A 25111-nucleotide genomic window follows, 5' to 3' on the forward strand; every position below is an offset into this window, starting at 1 on the left:
TGGTTTGTCAATGAAAATAGACTATTGCCCAATGATTTCCACATTTAAATAAGTTAATGAAGGGACCAGCAGACCCTCCTACGCTGGAAATTGCTGTACAAGGCCTTCTTTGTGATTTGCCCAGTCAGAGGTCAAATTCTAGGAAGACAGCATTGTTTGTCTTTATTGTGTGACAGTAGTCCTCATATATACCTTCCTTAAGTAGTTGACAAGCAGGGAGAAGACCAAGGTTCCAAGGACTGTATTTAAATCTTCTTAAAACTCCCTATGTAGCAGGTCCATATCTTGGACATTGAACCCTACCAGTGATAAAATAGCTCAATGTATTTTTATGTTTCAGAAGTGTTTTATTGCTACTTTTTTTTTAATTATGTCTGCCCTCATTTATAAGTTTTTTAGGGATGGATTATAGCAGAGTTGCATGCCATGTTTTGAGCAAGAACATTGTAGCAGAGTTGCATGCCATGTTTTGAGCAAGAACATTGGTACATTTTTAAAGTCATTCTTTTTCATTCTCTGATGCCTGCTTTATCTAGCTCAGAGCTAGGTGAGCCAAAACATGTTCTGGAAAACATCTGATACAAGGAAGAGAAATCAGTGCTGTATAAGATGCCAGTCTACCAATGAATGCAAACTTGCGTTCACTCACTCACTAACCTGTGTCAATGGATACTTGTGTAATTATACTTTTGTTCTGCAGTAGTCCTTAATTTGCTTGTTTTGTCAGCAATTTGTTGTCTTGTATATTAGATGCCGAGTACCTTGTTCATCTCATCTTTTATATTGTAAAATTTGAGTTGAAGTTGGTAAAATTGGTAAACTTTAAAATTTAGTGCTTATATTTTAGTATATAAATCCAGAGGTTGGAAGAGAATTGTGGATTGTTTAAAAATGAGGTTTAGCTCAGACTAAATCTTCTAGTTCTGGCAATCTTGGTTGTGTCTGATATCATGAAAGTTTTTATAGAATTCCACAAAGATTTCTGTTTGTTGAAGTCCTTTTTGGTAGTCATTTCTCATCTTTTTGATGTTTGGAACTTAATTGTTGCTGTGATGAAACCAGGATCTATAAAAATGTTGTATATTTCAATGACCAACATTACTTAATAGAAGATGGCAAGGAAAAACCAAACCAATTTATGATGTGGCTGAAGAAAACGAGTGATGGAATGGAGAAGTAGTCCACGAATTGCAGTCAGACAGATCAGATACTAAATTGCCTCCAAGTAAACACTTAACTGTCTTGGTTGCACTAGAAAACAATATTTTTTCAACTGGCTTGCTACGTTGGCATTTTTGAATTATTAGTTTACCTTATCAATCACAGCTTCATTCTGTAGATTGAGAGCTGGATTATGATGTCTGTGGAAGAAAGGAAAAGGTAAACCTGTCCTGTTGCATTGTGAATAAAATGAAAAAGAAGTGGCCATCTGGACTTTTTTTTTAATTCTGTCCCAAAGCAGGGGTTGGATGATGACCATTTGCTGCATGGGGCTTTCTTTTATTCTTACTCAGATCTAACTTCCTGTAATGTAACTTTCTTGCTCTACCTTTTACAATCTGACTTGCATACCAGAACCCTTGTCCCTCATGGATTAGAGCAACATGTAAAATTTCTGCTCATTTATAGGTTATTCATATTTAAAATATAAGGGCTAAAACCTTCTTGGGAACGTATGGCTAGGCTTGTAAAGATCCTAGTAAGTAGCTATGATGCTTGCCAGTTATATGTTGTACTTGTGAAAGTTTTCCTCCCTTAGCCTATAGTGATGCCACCCCACTTACTACTTGTAGCAGGTTGTCTGATTCCAGTCACTAGTGGTGCCTTATCTGATCTTTGCAGTGGTCATTTGCTTTAGACCTAACTCCCTCTCTTGGACCTGGCATCAGTGAGGTCATGTTTGATGCTGAGCCTTTCCAATATCTAGGTGAAGTATCCACCACTGAGACAAATGTTCTGTCATTGATGAACATAAAACTTAGTTTGCTACAACTATTACAGGACACCTTAATATGTTTTTCTTTTTTCCTTTCAGTTTTTCTCAGATGTAAAGGATACTGAGGAATACCTTTTGAAAACTCAGGACTCCATGAAGAAAAAATACTCCTGTGATCGCTCCATTACTGCCACTCGACTTGAGGACCTGCTCAAGGACTCACTTGTAAGTCTTTTTTTAATTTCAGCCCTTCTGTATTTTCTGTAGTTTTGACAATGTTGACTTTGTAATGGAGTTTGTGTGGCTTTACATGACTATTTTTCTGTATACTTGCTTTATGAATGCCTTAAATTTCAAGTCCAGGAGATGGTGTGTGCATTCATGACAGGCCAGGTTGCAATAAAAAAAAAGTTTTTCGACAGTGTATTGGCCTGTGCTTTGTTGCATTCTGCTGTATGCTTCTGAACTTACAATTGTTACAGCGTAATGTTACTTGTAGGCTTGAAGACATGATTGTGCTGCTGTAGTTGTGCATGTGCGGTATGTTACAAGGTATTAGTGATGCACGATTAGGAAGCTTTATGAAGCCAAATCTCACTTTCTTTTTAGCTAGGTAAGCCTTACTTCGAGTGGATGTAAGTTTAGGGATGACTTGTACATTTTTTGACTGGTTCAGTAGCTTGCTTGGCATTATGTTGTCTGAATCAATAAAAGCTGTTCACATTTTTTTATCAAAATTCACATTTGATTAATTCCCCAAAATATGCCAGGTCAGCAAAGTCTGTGTTTTCTGCCCCTTCTGTCCATTGTACATATTGGAAAGGAGTGATTCCTATTAGCAGTGCAGCATTTTGGTGTTCTGGTTCACTGTCCGGTTGTATTTTTCATTTCATGTACTGGTGTTGCCAGTGGCTATCTTGTTAACACTCTTCCACAGATGGATTTACCTGAGTTTGACTTGCCTGAAGTTCTTGACTTAGGTTGCCAGTGTTTTCACTGTTGGGTATTTACATTTATTTGTTTGTTTGCATTTGTTTACTGGGACTGCCCGTTTGGGCATACGTTGCCCCCTTTGAGCGATGACCTGGGAGAAAAACTCCAGCTGTAAATGTGTACAAAAGGTTTAAAAAAAAACACATAAGAAAACATGTAATGATTTTAAACAATTTAACAGGTTATATCACTGAATTGCTAGATGTGTTCCTGTTTTTGATTTCTGAGTAAATCTCCTAATATGCAAATAGCCATTTTTGATAATCCATTTTTCCCATTTTTGCAAATGGGTTCAGGGTGTCATTTAACAGTGGCAGTCATCAAGGGCCATGGTTCACACCACCAGGTAGCTAGCCCTGCTGCAGTTGTTCTGCATACTCACACCTATGGCCAGTTTAGTGTGCCTAGCCCATCTACTGCATGTCTTTGGAGTGTGTAAGGAAATAGGAACACCTGGAGAAAACCCACATGAACACAGGGAGAGGGGACATGCAGACTTCACGCAGAAGGCATCCCAGCTGAGAATCATAACAGAGAACCAATTGCTCTGAGGCAGTAACTCTATCCACTGTGTCACTGTGCCACCCCAAATGTAAATAAATAATTCTTGTATATTTACTGATGTCTGATTTTTGTTTTCGTGCTTTGGGATGACCTTTATTGCTTGAATTTCATTTAGTATGTTGATCAGCTAACTGTATCGATGAATTAACAGTTGACCACGTAACATATTAAGTAAGTTGCATCATTTATTTTACTATACGTAAATTAACAGATAGTCGCAAAAAATAAATCTGCTGCCATTTTACTAGTAATCTGTGTAACAGACTGTCTTGCTTTGCATACATGAAGATGAATGGCAGAGAAAATTATTTACTTTTAAGTTTTTCTTTTTTTGTTAACAGGAAGAGAGGGAACAGTTGAATGACTACAAAGGTCACCTTGCAGGTCTAAGCAAGAGGGCCAAAGCCATTGTCCAACTAAAACCTCGTAACCCTGGCAACCCCCTAAAAGGCAAACTTCCTGTGCAGGCTGTCTGTGACTACAAACAGATGGAGGTAGGTTGTAAAGGAGAAATCCAGCTGAAAGTTAAGATGTGTACAGATGGAAGAATATTTTTGTAGTCTTACAACAACATATACGCATACTAAGTCTCTCAGAAAATTGGTCATGGAGTTTTTAAAAACTCACTGCGTATGTCAGAGGCTGCCTATGTTAATACATTTATATTTACTTTTATTTGAAGAAGACAGTATTGACCTATATGGTCGGCTGTAATTGATTAGGTTTTGTTAATGGCAAGGACAAATTTATTTATTTATTTGACATTTGTTAACCGGGTTAGTCCAACTGAGTCAGAAGCCCATTTTCAGTGATGACCCGAGGAGAAAAGCTCCAAAGGTAAAATTACATGCATAATCTCACAGTAAAATAACAACATATAATTTGAGTTTACATAATAGTAATAGTGACATGACAAATAGGAAAAATACAGAAATATGAAAGGATTGAGTGCAAAAAAGAAAAATGCTTTTACAAAAATTACAAATTACAATGCGAGAAAGTGGCATCTTAGACAGTGTACAGTATATATTTACAAATGAGTCAAGGGCAGCACATTTACTAGGTGGAGGGAGTTGAAGACCATCTGTGAGTTTCAGTGAACAAACAAAAATAGAATACAATGCAAGAACAGAATAAATATACATATATATATATATATATATATATATATATATATATATATATATACTAGAAATTAATTACACTGTTAGAAGCATTGGATACTGAGGTGTCATTACATAGCAGACTAAAACAAGTTATAAAGGGAGATAGAGGGGAAAAAAGATTATGAAGTTGTTTAAGTGGGTGAGGTGTTAGTGGAGAGATGTGAGGTAAGGTAGGGAAGGGGTGGGAAGGTTTAGGTAGGTTCCTGGCAGGGGCAGATCCATGAGCTTAAGAGGAAGAGTTTTAATTGCTTTTTGAATTGAGTAGTGTTTGAGGGTTTTTTTTGACAATTTTTTTTTTGATAATAGAAGTTTGTGTACAGGTAACTGTAATTGACAGACAATAAGGTAACTAGAGTTTTAATTGCATTTCCCTTGCTAGCTGGATTGCTAGATGATTTTTTACTTATTGTACAATGTATTGCATTTTAACATTTCATGTTGTAATAATTTAGATCACAGTGCACAAGGGAGATGATTGTGCACTACTCAACAACTCCCAGCCCTACAAGTGGAAGGTACTGAATACTGCAGGAAGTGAAGCTGTTGTACCTTCTGTCTGTTTCCTTGTCCCACCAACTAACAAGGAGGCTTTGGATGCAGTCACCAAGTAAGTGAATTTGTTTCACTCTGGACATTTTAGTCATTTTATAGACATTCATGTATAGTTTATCACTTGTTTACTTTGTTATTTTAATTTGTTAACTTTGCTAGAGCTCTGATGTTAGTTTGATGTTTTCAGGCCCAGCCCGTAGTTGTTGTCCCATTCATATGTTTTTGTAATACTGTGCTTCAGTATAAGAAAGACCTGCAAAAACACAAATGAAAACTTGACCCAAGTCTTTAGTGCTGGAGTTGACTGCATTGTACTGGTTAAGGGGGGATGAAGATACACTCACCTGTGTGGCATAGAGGAATAGAACCTTGAAGGTAGCCACCCACATCTGCGATCAACTAGTGAGTCTGGATGCTGGTGGAGTCAGACTGGGAAGGAATGGTGGTAGTAAATAGCTTAGGATGACTCCTTAGCCCAAGATTAGGGAAGTAGTTCAGTTCACTGCATTGCTGCCACTTTGTGAAGGCCAGGAGATACAGCAGCACCAGAACAGTTGAGAACATGAGGTCCAACCGGTCAACCAGAGCAGCAGGCACCATAGCTTGGATTATGTGTGTATGTGCTTTTAGAAGGGTACATGGTGTAGTTTATCCATCACCCAGGATTGACAGCCCAGCTGTCACCCCTAAGCAGAAGTTGTAAGACAAGTGGGATGTAACAAGGAAAGAGACAGATATTCTTCATGTTTCACTGTTGCAGTCATCACACTTGGGCTATCTGCCTGTAGGTAGCCCTCAGTCGGCCCGAATACCTGAGATTTAGTATTACTGTGTCGGTTGCTGTTGCTCCAGGTCTGGCATCAGGTTGTCAGGGGTATAATAAAACGGGCAGTCTACGCCATTACATCAGTCGTTCTTGCCGAGGAGCCCGAAGCAGAAGCAGTTTGCATGAGTGCCGGTCGGCTGCTACTTCAGTTTTCGTTTCCAGATTGAATTAGCCTGAAGTCTTCTAAAGCTAAGTACCCCATTGGGGGGATCCTTTTTTCTTGTTCTAACTGATGTCAGTTAACAATTGTCTTGCCTGTGGAAAGCAAATACCACACATAGATTTCCATTCTTACCATGTCAGCTGTGTAGGCCCAGACCACGACATACCTCGCTGTCGGTTTTGTGCCTTGTTCAATGCCCGAACTATTCATCGTCGGGCCCTTATTGTCGCTAAATACTTTCGTTCTTGATCTCCGTATTCTGAAATGGCTTCGGTAAGCCATCAGACTACTGATATTCTGAAAAAACATCAGGATAAACAGAGTCAGACCGCACAGGTCCAAAACTGCCGACGACGCTTCCGTTAAGCTAGTCTCCAGTTCGCTGGTACTCAGTGAGGTGCTTTTGCAGTCCCTGATGCCCGCTTCAGTGGATTCTCAGGCCTCTACCAAGACCCATTTGGAGTCTGGTATGCGGGGAGACTCTTCTTCGACTATGGAACCTGCAGTTGTCTCTACCTTGGATGGGTCCGAAGCCACTGAGCAGGCACCAGCTTCTGAGGAAGTTCTTCACACTACCAATATTCGACATAAACTGACGACTTTTTTCACATCTTCATCTCTGTCTAAAACTATCGAGTTTCTAAGGCCAAGAGTACACGCTATGCCTAAAAAAACAACGACCCAAACTCATGCACCTGCTTCCTTGCCACAACATCAAATGCTTAAAATGGCAGAAGACCTTATTATGCTGAATAGGGGAAGTCAGCCTTCCCCTGCTAAGAGAAAAAGAGACCTGTCCCCAGCAGTTTTAACAGAACAAGAGTCCGACGAGACTGAGGTATATGATTATGAAAGACATGCCTTTATCTGCTTATGAAGATTCAGATGCAGAGGAATCCGTTCCCTCTGCTTCTCCACCAGAGGATTTTTCTTTTGGTGAAACCTTACATACTTTAAGAGCATTTCCACTGGGAATGCCAAAACTATCCTCAGTCCAAAAAGAGACTCAGAGAATTTCTAGATTTGCCACAACATAGGCCTTTAGCAATAACAACAGTCCTGGATGTTGTGGATGATGTCTTTATGGAATCCAGTTTAACTCCTGATACCTTACCCCTTGCTCCTAGGAAACCATACAGGTACTACAGTGATGTTCTTCATGTTTCACTGTTGCAGTAATTACATTTGGGTAATCTGCTGGCAGGTTGCCCTCAGTCGGCCTGAATTCCAAAGTCTTGGGTCCTGCGTCGGTTGCTGTCTTCTCTTCCATGACGTCAGGTCGTCAGGGGTATAAAACATGTAGCCGACGCCATTTTCTTTAGTCTTTCTTGCCACGCGGTGCCCGAAGCAGAAGCATTTCGCAAGTGCCGGTCGGCCGACTACTGAAATATTCGAGTCTGAGTTACAGAACCAGTGTCTTCACTAAAGCTAAGTACCCCGTTGGGGAAACTTTTTTCTTGCTTTTTACCGATGTCAGAAAAAGTTAATAATTGTTTTACTTGTGGGAAGTAAATACCTCATAAGGATTTCCATTTATACTGTGTTCCTTGCCTAGGCCCTGATCACAATGTGCCTGGCTGTCAGTTTTGTGCTAGATTTAACCAACGTACTATTAAGCGTCTGTGTATTTTTGCATCTAAGTATTTTGGAAACAGATTTAACTACCCAGAAATGTCATCGGATAGCAATCTGACTACCGGGGTACATACAAAAACACAAAGAAAAAGACAGAGAAAGGCAGTCGAGATCCAAAACCGATGACGAAGCTTCTCCTAAGTCAGTCGCTGGTTCGCCGGTACTCAGTGAGGCACATTCGCAGCCCCTGATACCCGCTACCTTCAAGTCGCAGGCCTCTACCGACACCCATGTGGAGTCCGGCATGCCACAAGATACTCACGGTATTGGACCGATGGATGTATCACCCTCGGATGGGTCCGGAGCAGCTGAGCAGGCACTGGCTTCTGAAGGTGTATTCAGACCTCAACATTTTTATATCAAACCGATGAAAACTGCAAAACCGAAGGAAAAGACACCTTCTAATACTAAAAAAAGACACCTGAGCCACGTGCACAGGCCTCTATGCCTAAAAAATAGATGATCAAAATGTCTGAAGACCTTATTACCTTGATCAGGGGTACCCATCCCCCTGCAGATAAGAGGCCTAGGCAAGACACTGAATATGAATCTTCAGATCAGGTTTCTATTTCTTCTGATTCCTCTTCTGATCAGGAATTATCCTTACCTCCCTTTGAGGATTCTGATGCTGAGGAGTCTATTCCATCTGCATCTCCTCCTGAGGGTTATTCATTTGGAGAAACCTTGCATACTTTGAGGGAGCATTTTCATTGGGAGAGTCAAGACTTCTCAGAATCAAAGAAGAGGCTCAGGGATTTCCTCCTTCTCCCTCAGAACAAGCCTTTAGCCATTCCCCCTGTTTTAGACATTGTGGATGATGTGTTTTCGGAGTCAAGCCTGACCCCTGACTCCTTACCTCCGGCTCCCAGCAAGCCTGACCGGTATTACAGGGTCCCCGACTGTCATAAATTTTTATTTAGAAACCCTGCTGCTGATCCTGAAACTATTTCACAGGGTCCAAAGGGAGTTAAGGCCACAACAGCAAAAAACTCTACCCCCTCCAACAGAGATTCAAGGGCACTGGACATATGGGGAAAAAAGGTTTATACATCTGCAACCTTGGCAATCAGGGCCTTAAACTGTCAATGTAATATATTTAAGTACCAATAAGATGTTATGGGATTGCTGAAACAGAAAATGATGTTGATTTCAGAATGTGCAGAAAATAAGGAATTGCAGGAATTATTGCATGCAGCTGAACAAGTTGGAAAGCATACTTTGCAATGTGGTTTTGATTCTTTAGAGGCCTCCTGCAGGCCCGCAGTTACTGGATCTGTGATTAGGAGGCATGCCTGGTTAAAGGAACAAAATTTGCCTGATCATGTTAAAGCTAAATTGCTAGATGCACCTTTACAGCATGATTCTCTGTTTGGTATTAAGGCAGAATAGGTTTTAAAGAAAATGGAAGACAAAGCTAAATCTATGCAAACTGTTGATTTCACCTAGATTCAGTAGACACTGGCCTACAGAAAATTGGTCCTTTCCTGTGTCAGACAGAGCTCAAAGGGGCAAATCTAGATGCCCTAAGGCCTCCAGGTACCAGGCTCAAGACTCATACAGGTAAAAGCAATGGGGGCGCATCCACCTCCAAATCTGGAGGAGAAAAAGCGCAAACCTACAGAAAGCAGTCCCAATGACTTCCCTCTGCCTACACCAAGCACTTATCTTTTGGCAGCACCCATAGGGGGAAAATTAGCACTTTTTGCTCAAAATTGGCAGTTAATAACCCAGGACAGGTGGGTACTAAACATCATATCACAGGGATACAGATTCTATTTCCACACTCTGCCAATGACAAATGGTTGGCCAGATCTGCCAAAAAAACAATGGGCAGAGGCACAGGTTACGTCCCTCATGGATATGGGGGCCATTCAGACAGTACCAGAATAGGAAAAAGGACAAGGTTTTTACTTGAGACTGTTCTTGGTACCCAGAAAGGATAAGGCCTGGTGGCCAATACTGGGTTTATCGATTTTGACAAGGTTTTTACTCGAGACTGTCCTTGGTACCCAGAAAGGATAAGACCTGGTGGCCAATACTGGGTTTATCGATTTTGAACACATACCTGGACATTCCAAAATTCAAAATGCTCACTTTGCAGCAGCTTCTGCCCATGCTGGGCAAGAATGCTTGACTGGTGACTTTAGACCTAAAAGAGGCATATCTGCATGTTCCCAATAAGACAGTCATGCAAAAGATACCTCAGATTCAAACTTTTTCTAGCTCCTTCCGATGTCAGTAAAAGTTAGTAATTGCATTACTTGTGGAAAGCAAATACCTCACAAAGATTTTCATTCATACTATATTCCTTGCCTAGGCCCTGACCATGACGTACCTCGCTGTAGGTTTTGTGCTTTATTTAAACAGTGCACTATCCGTCGTCGGTATATTTTCGCATCTAAATATTTCGGTTCTTGGTTTAATTATCCAGAATTGTTGTCGGTTAGCCTTCTGACTACCGGGATTCTGAAAAAACTAAAGATAATGACAGAGACAGGCCGCTGAGGTCCAAAACTGCCGACAACACATCTCCTAAGCCAGTTGCCAGGCACTTTCGCAGCCCCTGTTACCCGCTACTTCTGAATCGTAGGCCTCTACCAAGACCCATTCGGAGTCCGGTATGTCGCAAGATGCTTCAGCTGTGGAACCCATGGATGTCTCTACCTTGGATGGGTCCTGAGCCGCTGTGCAGGCACCCGCTTCTGAGGGTGTATTCAGGCCTACAGACTTGCATATTAAACTGATGCCTCCTCCTTCATTTAAGCCAAAATTTCGACCCATGCCTAAAAAAAATGACGCCCAAACCACATGCTCAGGCCTCTAGGCCTAAAAAACAAATGATGAGAATGGCTGAAGAGCTTATAGCTCATATCAGGGGTAGCCAACCCCCCCCCCCCTTCTAAGCGACCTAGGGCTGAAGCTGTTTATTAATCTTCTGACCAGGATTCTGTTTTTTCTTGATTCTTCTGTTGATCTGGATTTGCCCTTATCTACTTATGAGGATTCTGATGCAGTGGACTCTATTCCCTCTGCTTCTCCTCCTGAGGATTTTTCTTTTGGTGAGACCTTACATACTCTACGGGAGCATTTCCACTGGGAAAGCCAGGAATTTTCTGATTCTAAAAAGAGGCTTAGGGATTTCTTACTCCTGCCTCAGCATAGGCCTTTGTCTATACCTCCTGTACTGGATATTGTTGGTGATGCCTTTTCAGAGTCTAGTTTGGCTCCTGATTGTTTGCCTCCTGCTCCCAGAAAACCTGACAGATATTACAGGGTTCCTGATTCTCACAAGTTCCTTTTTAGAAATCCTAGTGCGGGTCCAGAGACTATTTCACAGGGACCTAAGGGCATTAAGGCTTCTACTGCTAAAAATCCTACCCCCTCTGATAGAGATTCCAGGGTGCTGGATAGATGGGGTAAGAAGGTTTACACTTCTGCAACCTTGGCCATTAGGGCCTTAAACTGCCAGTTTCATATGTTAAAGTATCAACAACATGTTATTGCATTGCTTAAACAGAAAATGATGTTGATTCCTGACTGTGCTGAACATAAAGAATTACAGGATTTAATGCATTCTGCTGAACAGGTTGGAAAACATACTTTGCAATGTGGATTTGATTCCTTACAGGCCTCTTGCAGGACTGCTGTTACTGGGTATGTACTTAGAAGGCATGCTTGGCCTAAGGAGCAAACTTTGCCTGATCATGTTAAAGCTAAATTGTTGGATGCTCCCTTAAATCAGGACCGCCTGTTTGGCAGCAAGGCTGGGGAAGTTCTAGAAAGGATGGAAGGTAAAGCTAAATCTATGCAAATGTCAAAGATTTCTTACAGGTTCAGCCTCCTAGATTTAGTAGGCACTGGCCCACTAAGAATTGGTCCTTTCTGGCCCCTGGTCTTCTCAAGCCAAACCCAGGCACAGGAGAAACACCAGGTTTCAGTCCCAAGGGACACACAAGACTAAGCAGTGGGGGTTTTCCACACCCAAATCTGGGAGTAGTAAGACTCCCCCTATGGAAAAAGTACAGTTTTGTACCTACCATAAATGTAGATGTTCGAGGATTCCATTGCTGCAGTCCTTACTATTGGGTATAGTCCGCATCCAGTCGGCCCGAATACCAGAGTATAAGGCTGACGTCGGTCAGGGCGCATTAGACTGACGTCAGTACGTCAGGGTACTAATGCGCATGACCGGCGTCATATCCTCAGTCTTTTCTTGCCCCAGATGTCAGAAGACCCTAAAAAGACAAGGCCCAAAATACCTGCACCAAAACATGAACAATATATACAAAAATATAAGCAGGTAAATCACCTACACAACCACCCCTAAACACAGAGGGAAGGAGGGAGGGTAATTGGACTGCAGCAATGGAATCCTCGAACATCTACATTTATGGTAGGTACAAAACTGTACTATGTTCTTCGTCTTCCATTGCTGCAGTCCTTACTATTGGGTAGAATCCCAAAGCAGAGGTAAGGGAGGCTGGCAAATCATAAAGAAGCAGGAGCTGACAACATGCCTTGCAAAACAGCTGTGGCAAAACCAGCCCTAGACTTAGAGTAGATAGGAAGGTGATAATGCTTAGAGAAAGTATGCACTGAACTCCAAGTAGCTGCTTCCAAAATATCCTTAGTTGCCACCCCGTAGAAATGCTGTTGAAGTGGCAGTAGCCCTAGTGGAATGAGGCCTAATCCCAGCTGGAACCTCCTTGCCATGATGGGAATAACAAAATGCAATGCAAAAGCCAATCCACCTAGAAATAGTTTGTTTTGACACAGGCTTGCCCTGTGAACTCAAAGCAAAAGAAACAAACAACTGCTGAGACTGCCTAAAATCCTTAGTCCTGCTTAAGTAATAACGCAATTGCCTGTGTACATCTAAAGTATGCAAAATCTTTTCCCCTTTATTTTGGGGATCTGCATAAAAGGTAGGCAAATGAATAGTTTGGTTTAAAGCCACACTAGAAACCACCTTAGGCATAAAGGAAGGATTAGTGCGTAATGATACCCTATCCTTATGGAAAATCAAAAGGGCTCGACTGCCATAAGGGCCTGCAACTCAGACACCCTTCTTGCAGAAGTAATAGCCAACAAAAAGCAGTCTTCCATGACAAATATTTCAATTCAGCAGTAGCCGCAGGCTCAAAAGGTTGTAGAGTAAGTTTTTCCAACACAAAATTGAGATCCCAAGCAGGAGTAGGAGCTCATGGGGTCTTATATTCTTAGCCCTCTAAGAAACTGCTTGAACAAGGGATGCGAAAACAATGGTGGGTCACAATCATAGTGAGCTGAGATTGCTGCAGCATGAATCTTGATGGAAGAGAAGGACAGACCCTTGTCCAGTAACTCAGTAAGATATTGAAGAGCCATACTCAAATTAGGCTCAGAAATCTCCAAATTCTTTGCTTTACTCCAAAATAAAAATCTCTTCCATTTTGCTGCGTACACTTTCCTCGTACTAGGTCTTCTAGCTTCCATAATCACATTTAAAACTTGTTGAGGAAGTTGAGACCTGCTGTGTTTCAACACAGAATATGCCAGGCTGTCAGAGGAAGAGAGTGAAGCTTGACATTGAGCAGATGACCGTCCTGCTGGGATAACAGATGTGGAATCAAAGGTTAAGGCCATGGAGGCTTCTTTACCAGACTCCGTAGTAGAGGGTACCAGTGTTGCCGAGGCCAATCTGGAGCTATCAAAATCATCCTTTGCCTGTCCTGTCTGACCTTTAACAGTACCTTTGGAAGAAGAGGCAGAGGTGGAAAGGCATACAGATGAAGGTTTGTTCAACTGAAAGACAGAGCATCCACTTTCCAAGCTGTGTGATGAAACCCCTTTGTGCAAAACTGTGGCAGCTGGTGGTTTAGTGGAGAAGCGAACAGATCTATGTCTGGAGTTCCCCATGACACTGTCAATTTCTGAAATACATGAAGATCCAGTTTCCACTTGTGGGGATCCATGATTTGTCTGCTTAACACATCTGCGAAGGAGTTCTGTGCTCCTGGCAGAAACCTTGCCTGAAGAGTTAGGTGCAAGCGTAGCGCAGTCTCCAATAAAATCATTGCATGCCTGCATAGAGGATAAGAATGTGTTCCCCCTTGTTTGTTGAAGTACCACATGACAGTTGTGTTGTCTGTTAGAATCAACACCTGCCCTGGAAGAAGTAACTCCTTGAAAGCCAGAAATGCGAACTGGACTGCTAACATCTCCTTTATGTTGATATGTAGATGCTGTAGTCTGGCAGGCCACTTGTCTTGTATCCACTTTACAGTTAGATGAGCTCCCCAAGCAATGTCTGAGGCATCTGTCGGTAAAATCTGACTCGCCTATGGCGGGGTCACAGAGAGTCCCTTGTTTAGGTGACATTCCTGAGCCCACCACAAAAATACTCTTTGAAGGCAAGGTATTATTTGAATGACAGTGTCTAAATCCTGGCAGTGCTGTGTCCATACATTTTTGAGATACCATTGTAACTTCCTCATATGCAGTTTGGCATTGGGAAGCACCAGAATACAAGATGCCATGAACCCTAATGCTTGAAGGACTGTCTCTGCAGTCAGCACGGACTGATGAGATAGTTGATGGAAGTAAAGTGACAGACTCTTTTGTTTGTCCGGGGTTAAAAAGGCCATCTGGGCTGCTGTATTCAGTCTCACACCCAGAAAGCACATGTCTTGAGAGGGTACTAGACTGGACTTTATTTCGTTCACAGAATACCCTAGGCATCTTAGCACTGCTATAAGATATTCCAGATGCTGTAGAAGGTCTTCCTTTTCTTGAGCCAGAATCAGGCAGTCGTCTAAATAAGGATAGATTTGAAGTCCTTGTAGCCTGAAGTAAGCTATCACTGGAGCCAGAACCTTTGTGAATACTCTGGGCGCAGTAGATAAGCCAAAGGGCAATGCAGAGAACTGATAATGAGAATCTCCAGCTTGAAACCGCAGATACTTCCTGTAACTTAGCCTGATATGCACATGAAGGTAAGCTTCCTTGAGATCTAAAGTTACCATCCAGTGATCTTTGCCCAGCAGGAGTAAAAGCTGTTGTAACGTCAACATCTCGAACTTGGGAATGTCCAGATAAGTGTTGAGGAGAGATAAATCCAAAAGCAGTCTCCACGTGTTCCCCTTCTCTGGTACTAGGAACATGCGAGAATAAAATCCTAGGCCCCTTTTTGACACAGGGACTGGTAGAATGATGTCCAACACCCACCTGTCTTAAGTAATTAAATCCCAATTTCCTTTGAAAAGAGACAGTTGTCCTTCCAAAGGAGCTGCCAGACGAGAATCTACTGGCAGTTGAAAAGGCAAGTCATTGGGTCTGTTTACGAAAGGACTGACCCCTGCCCTCACCAGAAGTCTGAGCAGGTGAACTCCCTGTTCTAGGCCTAAAAGAACCTTGAGCCCTGCCCCTACCACGTCTAGACCTACCCCTAGACTGGGAATCATAAGCAGGATATGTCCACCCCTTAGCAGGCCAATTTCTACTAAACTTCGGTGGCTGTACCTGCAAAAAATCTTTAACAGTTTGCATAGACTTAGCTTTGTCCTCCATTTTCTTCAAAACTGCTTCCACAGGTGAACCAAACAACACATCAGACTGTAAAGGAGCATCCAAAATCCTTGTCTTAACATGCTCAGCCAAATTTTGATCCCTCAACCAGGCATGCCTGCGAAGAACAGAACTAGTGGCAGCCACCCTCGAGGAGGCCTGCACAGCATCAAAACCACATTGCAAAGAATGCTTGCCCACTTGTTCAGACACATAAACTAAATCCAGCAAGTCTTTACAATCAATACCTTCCGCCAAAGCATCCACCTTAGATTTCAATTGTGAAAGGAGATAATTTTGATATTTCAGCATGTGAAACTGACAATTTAACGCTCTCATGGCTAGAGTGGAAGAAGTATACACTTTCTTACCCCACCTATCTAACGCCCTTGCCTCTTTGTCAGTGGGAACAGGATTCTTAACCACAGAGGCCTTAACACCTTTAGGCCCCTGAGAAACAGTTTCTGGGTCCGCCCTAGGACTCTTAAACAAATACTTATGAGCTTCGGGCACCCTATAGTACCTATCAGGTTTAACAGGAGCAGGAGGCAAAGAATCAGGGTTCAGGGAAGCCTCTGCAAAAACATCTTCCACCACATTCAACACAGGCGGTATAGCTAAGGGCCTATGCTGGGGTAAAACAAGAATTCCCTAAGCCTCTTCCTGGAATCAGAGTAATCCTGGCCTTCCCATTTAAAGTGCTCCCTCATGGAATGCAGAGTCTCTGAAAATGAAAAATCCTCAGGAGGAGAAGCAAGGAGTGGCATCATCCACATCAGAATCAGAATAATGAGGATACTCCTGCAAATCTTCCGCAGAAGATTCAGAAGCCCCTGAACCCTGTTCAAAACTGTCAAACTCTGGTTCCACTCTAGGCCTCTTATCAGGAGGGCCCATAGAACCTCTAATCATAGTAATCAAATCTTCTGCCATTTTAAGCATATGTTTCTTAGGTACAGAACCCGAAAGGCTAGGAGAAGCCCCTACTGAAGCTGAAGTTGGCCTACCTCTAAAAGAAGTTTTAGCAACAGAAGGAGAGGCTTTAACTACTTTGGGAAGAGAGGGAAGAATAGTTACCTGAGAAGCCCCCTCAGCCTGGCCTGCCTCCTGAGAGGGTACATCCTGTAACAGTAAAGTTTCTGCCTGAGACTCTATAGAAACTCCTGGCAAAACCTCTGGCTCCACTGAGCCATCTAAAGAACCGACGTCTGGGACTGCCGGTTCATCAACCCTAGGCTTCGCTGTTTTGTCCCTGCGCTTCTTGGACGAAGCGGGCGTCGGAGCATCCGACGGCATTTTATAATTGCAACGCTTCCCAAACACTAATCTGGCACAGTCTAACCTCCTCTTAATAGTGCGTTTGTTAAACCTAGCACAAGAGCGGCAACCAACAACGTCGTGCTCAGGCCCTAAACAAGGTATACACAATGTATGGTAATCCCTATGAGGTATTTGTTTCCCACAAGAAATACAGTTATTCACTTTTCTGACATCCGGTTAAATACTGAGGCAAGAAAAACAAAATGTTCAACGGGTACTTAGCCAACTCTGATTCGGTCTGAAACTCCGGTTTCGGAAATATTTCAGAACGCCAACCTGCACTCGCAAAACTGCTTCTGCATCGGACAGCGCGGCAAAAAAGACTGAGGATATGACGCCGGTCATGCGCATTAGTACCCTGACGTACTGACGTCAGTCTAATGCGCCCTGACCGACGTCAGCCTTATACTCTGGTATTCGGGCCGACTGGATGCGGACTATACCCAATAGTAAGGACTGCAGCAATGGAAGACGAAGAACATCTGTCTCAATGACTTGCTTTTAAAATTTCCAAGCACTTCCCAACTGAATGCTCCTTTAGGTGGAAAGATTGGTCTGCAGGCCAAAAACTGGGAACTCATTACCCAGGACAAATGGGTTTTAAATATAGTGTCCCAAGGATACAGATTTCACTTCCGCATGTTACTAACTCCAAGCGGGTGGCCAGATCTACCGCCAAATCAGTGGGCAGAGGCACAACATCAAATAATCTTTCTTAAACATGGAGGCTATTCAGTTGGTATCAGAAGAGGAAAAGGGACAAGTCTTCTATTCGAGACTTTTCTGGTACCCAGAAAAGGCAATACATGACGTCCTATCCTGGACCTTTCTACTCTAAACACCTTCTTGGTGATTCCAAAATTCAAAATGCTGACGCTTCACCAGCTGCTTCCTAAGCTAGGCAAAGATGCATGGTTAGCCACACTAGACTTAAAAGAAGCATACCTGCACATCCCTATCAGGGAGTCTTGCAGAAGATACCTATGCTTCAAAGCAGGCTAAATGCACTATCAGTTCTCTGCACTGCCCTTTCGCTTATCTACTGCACCCAGGGTATTCACAAAGTGCCTAGCTCCAGTCATTGCATTTTGCAGGCAAAGAAATATTCAAATATACCCATACCTGGACGATTGTCTAATTCAGGCAGAAAGCCAGGATATACTTTTGAATCATCTGGCCTTTGTTCAGAGGGTACTGACCTGTCTGGGGTTACACCATAAACGAAAAGACATCACACCTGGTACCGTGTCAGCAAATTACATTCCTGAGAGCAAGCTTCAATACAACTTCCCAGATGGCTTTCCTCATGCCAGAGAAATGGATTCATTTGACAACCTACTTCAAACAATGGCCACAAAAACCCAGCTATCTACAAGGCAAATTATGCAAGCCATGGGGTTCATGCCTCCTGCATTTTCTAATTCCATATGCAAGGCTGCATATGAGGAAACTACAATGGTATCTCAAAAGCTTATGGTGTCAACATTCACAGGATCTAGAAGCAAAGATTCCAGTCATACCTTGCCTATGCCTAGAGTTCCTTTGGTGGGCAGAGGCCTGCCACCAAAACAGGGGACTACCATTCACACTACCCCCTGCTGCCCAAATTTTAACAATAGATGCATCAGACTATGCATGGGGGGGGGCACCTGGCAGGGAAGTGCTTTCAGGGCAAATGGAACCCAAGTCAAATGCACCTGCACATGCACATACATCAAAAGGAAATGTTAGCTGTACAGAATGCACTGACAGCCTTCAAGGACCACATTTTTCCAGGACAACTAATGGTAAAGACTGACAACACCACAGTGATGTGGTACATAAGTATGCAGGGGGGTACTCATCCCCTCTGCAGACTAGCCTTGGCATTGTGGAACACAGCCTTGAGCTACCAAGTGAATCTACAAGCTCAATTCCTGCCAGGAAAACTAAATACACTGGCAGATGGACTAAGCAGAAATCTCATGGACCCACATGAGTGGAAACTGGATCCAAGGATTTTCAACATGTTGACAAGCAAATGTGGGAGCCCAGATGTAGACCTGTTTGCCTCCCCCTGGAACCATCAATTGGGCAGATTTTGCACAAGGATTCCCCACAAGCTAACTTGGAAAATGGATGCTGTATCCTTCAGCTGGAAAAAAACATCAATTTATGCCTTTCCTCCTCTGCCTCTGCTCTCCAAAGTACTACTAAAGATCAAACAGGACAAGCTAAGGACAATTTTAATTGCAGTAGACTGGCCTCACCAACACTGGTACCCACTCTTGCACATTGTGTCACGCTTGGCTCCATGGCACATGCCTCAGACTCCTTCCCTGTTGTCTCAGCAGGAGAACCAGATTCTGCACCCTCAGCTGCAAACCCTGAACCTTGCAGCCTGGCTAATTACCAAATCTCTCCTTTACCATCCCTCAGTAAATCAGTGATGGATATCATTTTAGATGCAAGGAGGCCCAGTACCAGAAAATCTTATGCTGCAAAATGGAAAATATTTTGTGCCTGGAACCAATCTCAAGGAGTGAACGCAACAGTGCCCAATTTACCTCAGATTCTACAATACTTGACTGAGATGCTTCATAAGGGCTTGTCCTTTTACTCCATCAAAATTCATGCCTCAGCCATTTCAGCTCATTACAGCACGGAGCCTCCCCTCTTGTCACACCCACTGCTCAAGCAGTTCCTCAGAGGGGCCAAAAACGTAAGGCCACCCAGGAGAGCTCCAACTCCAGCCTGGGATCTTAACACTGTCTTGGAGAAACTCCCTCTTCCTCCTTTCGAGCCAGCTGCTACTGCAGATTTAAAGTTTCTTTCCTGGAAAATGGCTTTCCTTTTAGCTATCACTTCTGCAAGAAGATTATCTGAATTACAGGCCCTTATTGCAGTGGAACCTTTCATCATCTTTCTTGCGGACAGGGTGTCCCTCAGAACCAACCCCTCCTTCATGCCCAAGGTGGTATCCAATGTGGCTCTTAATCAGTCCATTCATTTGCCTACCTTCTTCCCTAACCCACAGAACAAAGCGGAATGGATACTGCACACTTTAGATGTGCACAGACAGCTTAGATTCTACTTGGACAGGACTAAACCTCAAAGGAAATCTGAACAACTGCTGGTGGCATTTGCTGGTGACATTTGCTGCAGGGGCAGAGGGGAAAGCCATTTCAAAACAAACCATTTCAAAATGGATAGGCCACGGTATTCTTTTCTGCTATAAGCACCATGGAAAGCCTATCCCACAGGGCTGCATCTACCTCTACAGCCTTTCTCAGGGGCGTCACTACTAGGGACATCCTAGAAGCTGCTACCTGGAGTTTTGTACATACTTTCATCAAGCAATATCATTTGCCAATTTTCTCTAAATCCAGAGCTGCTTTTGCCACTGCAGTCTTGCAGGGCCTTATAGCTGGTCCTAATTTTAGTTAATTTCTTCCTCCCAACCTTAGCTTTGGGAATCTAACCAAATGTAATGACTGCAACAGTGAAACACGAAGAACATATTACAGTTATGTACACTTACCGTAAATGTAAATGCTTGAGTGTATTCACTGCTGCAGTCCTGGTTACCCTCCCTCCAGCCCCCTTTTTTCTTTTGGCTATACCTCTACTTTTACTTACTATACTCAAAAAGCTTTTTGGTGAATTTGCTTTTTTGTTGGAGGTATATCCTTGTATTTATAGATTAATTGCTTCCAATTAGGGGGGCACCTGACATCTTGGGCAAGAAAAACTGATGTAATGGCGTTGGCTGCATGTCTCATAACCCTGATGACCTGACATCATGGAAGAAGGAACAGCAACCGAAGCAGGACCAAAAACTTTGTTAATCAGGCCAACTGAGGGCTACTGCAAAGCAGATAACCCAAATATAATGACTGTAACAGTGAATGCACTCGAACATCTACATCTATGGTAAGTGTACACAACTGTACTTTCTCCATCTACGACCCTCGTCTCATTTGTCCAGCTGCTGTTCTCTACCTACTGCCCATCTCTCATTTGTCCAGCTGCTGTTCTCCATCTGCTACCTGTCTTTCATTTGTCCAGCTCCTGTTCTCTATCTACTGCCTGCCTCTCATTTGTCCAGCTGCTGTTCTCCATCTGCGACCCTTCTCTCATTTGTCCAGTAGCTGTTCTCCATCTGCGACCCTTGTCTCATTTGTTCAGCTGCTGTTCTCTATCTACTGCCAGTCTCTCATTTGTTCAGCTGCTGTTCTCCATCTGATACCCTTCTCTCATTTGTCGAGGTGCTGTTCTTCATCTGCTACCCATCTGTCATTTGTCCAGCTGCTGTTCTCCATCTGCTACCTGTCTGTCATTTGTCCAGCTCCTGTTCTCTATCTACTGCCCTTCTCTCATTTGCCCAGCTGCTGTTCTGCATCTGCTAGCCGTCTCTCATTTGTCCAGCTGCTGTTCTCCACCTGTTACCTGTCTCTCATTTGTCTTCTCAGGAAGGCGGGCACTGAGTATTAGCTGTAACAGGTAGCATTCATATCATATCAGTTAATCTAAAGGGGGGGGAACATTCTAGTGATTTAAATTATCCTCCATTCCTTCATCTGCTCTTGGGTGGCCCTGGAGTCCATCCTCTGCTGTTGAGTTCCTTGTACACCAGGCAGGCATGCATTCTGTATATTACATACTAGCTGTATAGGTGCCAGTACTAATTGTTCCCTCTCGATTTGCAAGAAGTGTGCTGTTTAGTGTGTGTGTTGGGAGGGGGGGGGGGTAACTGGCACACTGAAGACCTGTGTATGCTTATGTAGTCAGTGTGTGATGATCTGCATGCGCTGGTTCAAGCAGCAAGTATCCCAAATGCAAGAGAAATATATGCCAAATTCTGATTATGGAGAGGGCAGACCCAGTCTTTGACTTATCATGGAGGGTCCCCTCCTACATTTACTGATACCTAAAGAACATGCCTTCTGTTTACTGGTGTCACAGATAAATACTCTTCCTTTGTTTCATCAGACCAGTGTAGCTTGGCATATTTTAGCTTGATTTTTATTCCCGATTATTATGTTCCACATGTGGAAGCTCAGTGGGCTGAGCTTAAAGTATTTTGCACAATGTCTGCTGTCTGCCTTCTTCCAAGTGGAAAGCCTGCTTTGTCAGGTCCTGGTGTTTCTCGCCTTAGTCCTAGTGAGCCATTAAAAGAGGGATGCTTCAGAAAAGCCACCTGTTACGATGCATTATTTTAGTGTCATAAATGTAGTTAACAGGCTGGATGCAACTAAGTTGTCAAAATTAGCATTATCTGTTGGTTGAAGTGCATTTTCTGCAAACGTTAAGCTTCCCTGAGGTTGTGCTACTCCAGAGTATGTTATATAAAGTAAGGAAGTAAAGTGGCTGTCCCCCTACAGAGATTGGTGTGGTAGGTCTGTACCTCACTATTACTTTAGATTTCACTTCTTATTTTGCAGAAATGGCCTGTTGTGGAAAATGCACTTGCTGAAATGTACGATAAGTGTATATAAGGTAGTACTGAATAGTTTAGAAAATACTGCTCCGGAACTTGACTGGCGTTTTATTTGTCATTTAGTAGACTATTTAAATTTTCCTAATGTTTTCAGCATTTGAAATGTTTTGTTTCTGCTTATGAGTTTCTGAACAGTGTTGTGATCTGGCGTTGTTGTCTTCTAGACTTGATGGCGTACACCAGCACTTACTGAGCGTCTGGCAGCAGCAGCATATTGATATGAGAAGTTTGTACTCCTGGCTTATTATATACAGGGATATGCAACAGATCAGAAGCTGGAACATTCTCCTGGTGAGTGTTTTCATGTTCAGCGTTGTATTTAGACCAAACAGTCTGAGCACGCAGAGTAGCTGTGACATATCTCTTTCTTTGCTACAGTTTAAGACCCTGAAGCCTGAGGATTACAGACAGATGCTGAAAAACCTGGAACTCCATTACCAAGAGTTTATGAAAAACAGCCAGGACTCCGAGAATTTTGGGCCAGATGATCGCATGCAAATCGAGAAAGATTACAATACTTCTATTCAGCACTTTGAAGGTCTACAGAGGGCACTTGAACAAGGTAAAGGGCTCACACAACCAAACAATGCATGCAGTCCTAACAGTTATAAGTAGAATGACTATTGTGCCCATACATTTCGTTATTCCATTCCATGAGTTTCAGAATTTCCCAGCTTCTAGTTACAATCAGTATTTATGTGCTCATCCCTGCTGCTAGGGCACTCTTAATACTTGTGCATGGCTTAGACTGTCACTGTGTGGTTGCCATGTGTGTGATGTCTAGGGGAGTAACTGATTTCTTAGTTGCCTTCTTGCTCTGTACTTTTCTTTCATTTTGTGTTTTTGTATCTTTTTTGGCTAATGAATCCATACCTTCTGTCTCTAATGCCATCTACCTTCAGCGTAAACTATAATGATCCCTTCTTGAGGATTTACGTTTTGTCTAGGTTAATTCTGTTTACTTGTGTACTACAAACCGTGGCGATCCCTTTGTGATAATTCATAGTACAGCGTCTTGTCTGCGGTGCACTTATGTTGTGGTGAATTCATCATGACATGTTGCAGTTCAGTGTCTTGTCTATAATACTGTCCATCTGCATGTTGTTACTCCTTTAGGAGTATGTGCAGTGAAGTAAGACATACATTATACTTTGTGCGTGCAGTAGGAACTGTGGTTATGCTCACCTGCGTTTTCTAAACATTCACAAAAAAAAAATCACCTTGAAAAAACAGTCTGACATTACTTTGATAAAACCTTATTAGCAAACTTCAAACTAAAAATACCCAGCTGTTAGCTGTAAATGAAAGAAAGAGAGAAAAGAACATGCTAAATATGTGTTTGTGTGTGTGTTTGTGTGTGTGTTTGTGTGTGTGTTTGTGTGTGTGTTTGTGTGTGTGTGTGTATGCTTAAAAATAACTTTTGCCAAAAGTGATAATGAGGATATGCAGTACGTAACAATGTACATTACCATGTATATTTCTGTAGTGCACCTTATGAGTAATGTGTCAGAGAGGTAGCACAGTGTCTTGGAACTAATCATGTCTGCCTGTAGTGCAGCTTATGAGCAGCCTGGCATGAGAAGGTAGGTAACTAATTCTGTCTGTGGTGTGGCTTACATGTAGCTGTAACTTGTCATAAGGAAGGTAGTACAGTAACTTGTGCATCATGCTCTGTGCATATTGATAAGCAACTCATGAGGATGTGCAGTGTTGTGTCTTCACTCACATTAGAGCTAATTAGAATCTCTGAAGAGTTTGTGCTGTACATTACATAATACCTTGCTGATTTTTACCTGTGGAGAAGCCTGTAGTGAAACTCTCAATTTGTGGACACATAAGTTGCACCCAGCAGCATGTTCTGAATCGTTGTTCTGCAGTACCTCTCCTCTGATACTGTCTATTTGCAATGTGGCCTTTGCTCATGAACATATAACTTGTACTTCATACCTCACCATGTCTGCCTGCAGTGTAGTAACCCACAGCTTCAACTGTAAAATGGTGTATAACAAGGGCTCTGCTCCTCCGTCATATGCGAGATGTATATATTTTTTTAACTTCTTGTAAGGCTATGAAGTATATTCTTCATTGTTTTGATGATTTTATCTTTAGGCTTCAGCAATCAGTTTTTTTTATTTGTCTACAAATTAGCTTGATTATTTATTCTGTTACTTGAATTTGTAGGAGAGCAGAATGAATCCATATGCAAGAATTATATCACCCAGCTGAAGGATATACGGCTGCAGCTGGAGAACTGTGAATCCAGGACCATCCACAAAATCCGCATGCCCTTGGAACATGAGGCTGCCAAGGACTGTACCAAGCGAATCAGTGATCAGCAGGTATGTAATAATTTGTATCCATGTGTTGGGGTAGTGATCAGCAGGTATGTAATTATTTGTATCCATGTGTTGGGGTAGTGATCAGCAGGTATGTAATTATTTGTATCCATGTGTCGGGGTAGTGATCAGCAGGTATGTAATTATTTGTATACATGTGTTGGGGTAGTGATCAGCAGGTATGTAATTATTTGTATCCATGTGTCGGGGTAGTGATCAGCAGGTATGTAATTATTTGTATCCATGTGTTGGGGTAGTGATCACCAGGTATGTATTTGTATCCATGTGTCGGGTTGTCTGTTGTCAGCATCTTTTGGGATGTAAACTTCTTTATACACAAGATGCATGTAGCCCTTAACGACACACTTCATGTACTTATTACCTTTAGATATCCCAGTTTGTTGCGCAGTTTCAGGTAAATAAACAAAAACAGAACACACTGCAAGAAGTACATGACAAATTGTAATGATTTAGTGCTTTCGTTCCTATTACAAAAAGTTCACCAGAATAATAGACACCCCTGTAAAACAAGCTTTAATATGCTAAAAAGGTAGGTGTGACATGAAGTGTTAGTGTTTCAGCCTAACAGACCTTCT

The 25111-nt window shown here is 42.5% G+C and overlaps 1 protein-coding gene across 12 annotated transcripts in view; it reads left to right on the plus strand.

Moving 5' to 3' along the window:
• PLEC (plectin) overlaps positions 1-25111 on the plus strand; it is a 1553583-nt gene that overhangs the window by 1411167 nt on the left and 117305 nt on the right. For all 12 annotated transcript variants that reach the window (XM_044067397.1, XM_044067398.1, XM_044067399.1 and 9 more), the window contains 6 exons: positions 2036-2161; positions 3835-3987; positions 5112-5266; positions 22344-22470; positions 22558-22741; positions 24361-24518. In XM_044067397.1, the coding sequence (XP_043923332.1) occupies positions 2036-2161; positions 3835-3987; positions 5112-5266; positions 22344-22470; positions 22558-22741; positions 24361-24518 (903 nt within the window). The remainder of the gene's footprint in view (positions 1-2035; positions 2162-3834; positions 3988-5111; positions 5267-22343; positions 22471-22557; positions 22742-24360; positions 24519-25111) is intronic.

This window comes from Protopterus annectens, chromosome 3.part1 (genome assembly GCF_019279795.1).
Source record: "Protopterus annectens isolate FY-2018-M chromosome 3.part1, PAN1.0, whole genome shotgun sequence".
NCBI classification, from domain to species: domain Eukaryota; kingdom Metazoa; phylum Chordata; order Ceratodontiformes; family Protopteridae; genus Protopterus; species Protopterus annectens.